At 43.3% G+C, this 5,232-nt stretch overlaps 1 protein-coding gene across 4 annotated transcripts in view; it reads left to right on the top strand.

The window, feature by feature from the left end:
- Pms1 (PMS1 homolog 1, mismatch repair system component) overlaps nt 1-5,232 on the top strand; it is a 79,247-nt gene that overhangs the window by 59,995 nt on the left and 14,020 nt on the right. For all 4 annotated transcript variants that reach the window (XM_026788893.1, XM_026788895.1, XM_005366380.3 and 1 more), the window contains 3 exons: nt 131-253; nt 1,124-1,267; nt 1,445-2,316. In XM_026788893.1, coding sequence (XP_026644694.1) covers nt 131-253; nt 1,124-1,267; nt 1,445-2,316 — 1,139 coding nt within the window. The remainder of the gene's footprint in view (nt 1-130; nt 254-1,123; nt 1,268-1,444; nt 2,317-5,232) is intronic.

Here is a 5,232-nt window from a genome sequence, read left to right as displayed (position 1 = left end):
CAGCATGCGTGTGACCTGAAGTCACAAAGCTCACGTGTTATTCTGTATGCCTTCTCATGTTGTACATGATCAGACCTCTGGAACATTATTGCTAACACTGCATCTTCTGGACTTGTGTATCACATTGTAGATTTACCTAAGTGGATTCTTCCCAAAACTTGATGCAGATCACATTTCCACAAGTCTTTCAAGCCCGGAGAAAAGTTTTATCTTCATTAACAGTCGACCAGTACATCAGAAAGAGATACTGAAGGTAATCACTTTTAGAAAGAAAAATATTCCTTGCATCAGGAATCTAATATCTTTTAAATAATTTTTTCCTTTTTCTAATTTTACTTTTATGTGTATGATATCTGCCCTGCATGTATGTCCCTACCATGTGCCTGGTGCCTACGGAGGCCAGAAGAGGGCATCAGATCCTCTGGCACTGGAATCACAGTTGCTTCTGAGCAACCATGTGGGTGCTGAGATTGAACCTGTGTCTTCTGAAAGAGCAGCTGGTGCTCTTAACCACTGTACCATCTTTCTAGTTCCAGAAATTAAAAACCTTAACTCTGTCGTTTGTCAGATTGTTAGAGACCACTTCTAAGAACCTGATTTAAATAAGGAAAAGAAAAACAAACAAAATCCCTTTCATGGAGCTGCTATTTTACTTAGGTTCCATTTACTTTCCACAAACTAACAATAATATATTTTCACCCCCATTCTGAGTGAGGAGGCCGAGTGTTGGGTGGTTTGAGAATATTTGTTCACACACTCCTTTGCTCATGACTTGAAACAGGATCTGGCCACTAGGCCCGTTGGCTCTGAGCGCTGCATGGTAGATGCATCTCCACGCCTATTAAATGACATCCTGAAGGGAAGTAACCAGAAAGTAGCCGGGGTGGTTTGTACCAAGGCCTTCCCATCTCCATGGCACTGTGCTTGGTGAAGCCAAGTGCACAGAGTGTGTGCGTTTTAGGACAGCCTGTGCTCCATGCAGGGCCAGGACCTCATGGCACGGCCCTCCTCAGGCCAGCAGTCACAGCTGCTTGCTTCCTCAATGCAGTGCACGCTTCAGGAGCATGTAAAGTTGATGGTTGCATTTCTTCTTTTCTCTTTCATGCATCGCATATGTTTCTAGCTAATCCGGCGTTATTATAATCTGAAGTGCCTGAGGGAGTCTACTCGGTCATATCCCATTTTCTTTCTGAAAATTGATGTTCCTTCAGCTGAACTGGATGTAAATCTCACACCAGATAAAAGTCAAGTATTATTACAGAATAAGGTAACCTTTTTCAAATAAAGTTTTGTATGTGTTTATGCCGTGTATAAGCTTATGCAATCGTAACTGCTCCCATGTAAAAAAGACTGACGTTTTTATATCTTTGCTATTATTTTGGATATTGTCCCTTTTTTTTTACCCCAGTGTTGCCCCTAACATTTGTTCATTTGTATTTTGTAGGAAGCTGTTTTAAATGCTCTTGAAAATCTGATGGTGACCTGTTATGGACCGCTACCCAGTACAGAGTCTTGTGGAAATAACAAAGTAGCTGTTTCCACAGCCAACATGGCTGCTCGTGAGACAGCAGAAACAGATGTGCCCGTGAATAAAATGGAGTCACCTGGAAATAATTACCCAAATGCTGACACTTCGGCTGTCCACTTCCAAAATGATGAATCTAGAAAAAACACTGCTAATTATTTAAATCAGCAGATAAATGTAAACGACCACTGTGATGGCCATTTTAGTAGTGAACAGCCTCACGTTAATAAGGACACTGGAAGTCCTTTTCAAAGTGTCTCCGTGGATAGGTCCTCCTCAGAGGCTGTCCAGAGTAAATACAGCAAGACTAACTCCGCCGGTTCCGGCGAACATGTCCAAAGAGAAAATGGCAGGAACGGGACAGAAGAACATGGCGGAGGTGGGGGAGAAGCGTTTCTCAAAGAATCTCTGGCAGTCTGTGCTGATGACTGGAGCAAGGGAAATGTGTTGAATGCGGTGGGAGAGAATATTGAACCTGTGAGGATTTTAGTGCCCCAGAAAAGTCTAGTGTGTAAAGTGAGCGATGATAGTTACCCAGCCCCTGAACCGAAGAATCTCAGTGATGGCCCTTGCAGCAAGACATCCAATGTAATAGATAACAGATCCGGACAGCTTACAGCCTATGACTTAATCAGCAACCGAGCAGTCAAGAAGCCCATGGCAGCAAGGGCCCTGTTTATTCAAGATCGTCGCGCTCAGTTCCTCGCAGAAAATCCCAAGACTTCTTTGGAGGATGCAGCGGCACAGATTGAAGCACTGTGGGACACTCTGAGTGAAGAAGAAAAACTGAGGTAAGTGTCCAGAGCGTCGTGTGTCCTGGATGCTCCACGGTTTCCATCCGAAACTTCACATTTAGGAAAGACAATGAAAATGTTTCTAGGCTTCACTGAGTGTCTTTCTTGGTATCATTTTTAATTGTTATTTTAGAGAATAGGGTGTATTATTTGTAATTTTTGTCTTGAAAACATTCGTTGTGTCTACTGCTTCCCTGTTTACTGTGTGCTACAGCTTCTTCGGTTTCTGTTGGACTCTCTGCTTTCTTTATTTCTGTTAAAGAACTCTGGAGTGGGTGTGATTTAAACTTTTGCATTAGAATGGTTTATAAATATCTTGTCTGCTCCCTCCTTTTATATTGGTCTCTGAAATGAGACACAGTACAGAGTGCTGTGCCGTTGGTGTAGAACCAGGTTAGTGTACTACTGCCTATATCCATTGTAGCTTGTGGCATCTAAATCTTATCTATTGGCAATTCATAAATTGTAGTGGGTGTTTTGGGGGTGTAAATAAGTAATTTTGATCTGCTTAAAGTATTATTATTTGCACCCTCAGATGTAAGTATATGTCCCCAAACAATCTAATGGCTCACACTTGCGGGAACTTTTTCCCTTGGGAGACGCAAACAAATGTGTCCCCTTTCTTATAAGGCACCAAAGACAAACCAAAGTGCAGTTCCACCAAAGTCCAGCTTGGGGAACCGGTACGTTTATTAGACTTAATTACAGAGCATGGATGAGGGCTTACTTAGAGGAGGATCAGTGACCCCAATTAGCTGCACCACCAAGACGTCTTAGGCCAGCATAGCTGTGTGGATGGAATGCTCCCCCAGTTAACCTTCCGCGCCCTCTGAATTCTTTAGCACCTCCTGAAACAGTGACGCCATGTGCAGCTCAGTCAGAATTGCCCACAGCTGCTGGAGAGGTGAAGGAAGACGATCTGGAACCTCGGGGAGGGTCTGCTGACCCCTCCCCCCCAACTCCTTCCTCCCACAAGGGAATCTCGGCAGTCAGCAGGTTCAGGCCTTAGGCTCCCGTCCAGGCAGCCGCAGCTGCTCTGGTAAAGATGACGGCTGTCACCCTACACGGGTAGCACTCTACATACAATGGTATGGCAATGCAAAATGTTGCATTTTCAGTTATCTGGCCCAGACAATGAAGCATAAAATTAAACTTCTAATCACTAATTACTATCTGATTTTTTTCAAAACTCTGTCAAATGTCTAGGGAAAATATTTAAATATAATCCATCATCTCTGGTTTAAAATTAATTCTAAATGTAGATTGTCAACATTTTCATGTCTTCATTAGTGAATTCAGTCTCAGGAAAAAACTCAGTTACAACTAATAGTGATGACAATTAGGACATAAAATACTGAGCTGTATTAGAAAGCTGTTACTAAAAACAACAAAGATCAAACGTTTGCTCTCTTAAATATCACACACCAGACAGCTTGTTTAGGGGAGGCCGTGTTTGTGCTTTGTTCTTTTCCAAATATTTATCAGTGTGAGATGCAGTGAGCCTGTTACCCCATTTCATCCCATCATCCCATGCTCGGTTCTGCTTCGAGAATAGTTCCCACATGACCCTCCTTCCTCACAATGCTCAGGCCAGCCTGAGAGGGGACTCATCGACTTCATAAATATGTGTGTTTGTATTCTTGAGAAATAAAGATACCAGCCTTCGGTAGTGGCGCACGCCTTTAATCCCACTAATGGGGGGCAGAGGCCTGCGGATCTCTTGAGTTCGAGGCTAGCCAGGTCTACAAGAGCTAGTTCCAGGACAGACTCCAAAGCTACACAGAGAAACCTTGTCTCAAAAAACCAACAAGGGAGGAAGGGAGAAAGAAAGCTATTTATATTTTAAGAATAACCATAATATAATCACTGTAACTTTGCCTGCATGTGTGTCTGTGCACCACATGCATACCTAGTGCCCGTGGAAGCCAGAAGAAGGTATCAGGTCCTCTGGCACTGGAGTTCCAGGTGGAGTTGGTAGTCTGTGTGTGGCTGCTAAGAATCGAGCCCAGGCCCTCTAGAAGAGCAGCTGGTGCTCTTAACCAGGGAATCATCTCTCGAGCCCCTCATAGCTTTTTAAGAACCTGATTTAGTACATGAAGTAGCCAGTGTTCAAATGCTAAATACTTCATGAATGTCAGATTTTTAGAATCTTATTTTGAGCTACTGTGCAATTAGACTCACAGTATTATAGCTGCCTTACATTTTATATGAGTGATACAATTATGTAGTTTAAAGATGAGCAAAGTTTTTAAAATTTCACATGGTTGCCTATAAATGTGTTGCAAGGAGGGGGGCTCCACTTGTTTGTCCTGGCCACCCGGCTAGCTTAGCCCCCAAATAACCACACAGAAATTGTATTAATTAAATCACTGCTTGGTCCATTATCTCTAGCTAACTCACATCTTGATTAAACCCAATTCTATTAATCAGTGTATTGCCATGTGGCAGTGGCTTACCAGGAAAGATTCTAACCAGTATCCATCTCAGGCAGAGGATCCATGGCTTCTCTGACTCCGCCCTTCTTCCTCCCAGCATTCAGTTCAGTTTCCCCCGCCCCCGCCCTCCCTAAGTTCTGCCCTATCAAAAGGCCAAGGCAGTTTCTTTATTCATTAACCAATAAAGGCCACACAAACAGAAGTAAATCCTACACCATAAATGTGTGTAGTTCTCATGTGTCAAGTTGTCTGTGAGTGTGTGGCCGTGTGAACTCAGGAGGGAGGCGTTTCCCTTAGTCTTGCAGCAATTTCTCTTCCATTGCCTTGTGGAGAGGGGTAGTTACCGTTATCTACCTAGGGAGTTCCAAACTGTCAGAATATCAGTGTTACAGTTGACATGCTTCATCTAAGGTTTTGTTAGTAATGTTACGGAATCCTTTTAGAGCAGACCTCAGAAACTACTCCTCGGACCTGCAAG

The sequence above is a fragment of the Microtus ochrogaster genome, unplaced genomic scaffold (genome assembly GCF_000317375.1).
Source record: "Microtus ochrogaster isolate Prairie Vole_2 unplaced genomic scaffold, MicOch1.0 UNK8, whole genome shotgun sequence".
Lineage (NCBI taxonomy): Eukaryota > Metazoa > Chordata > Mammalia > Rodentia > Cricetidae > Microtus > Microtus ochrogaster.
This window is presented reverse-complemented; position numbering and strand designations above follow the sequence as displayed.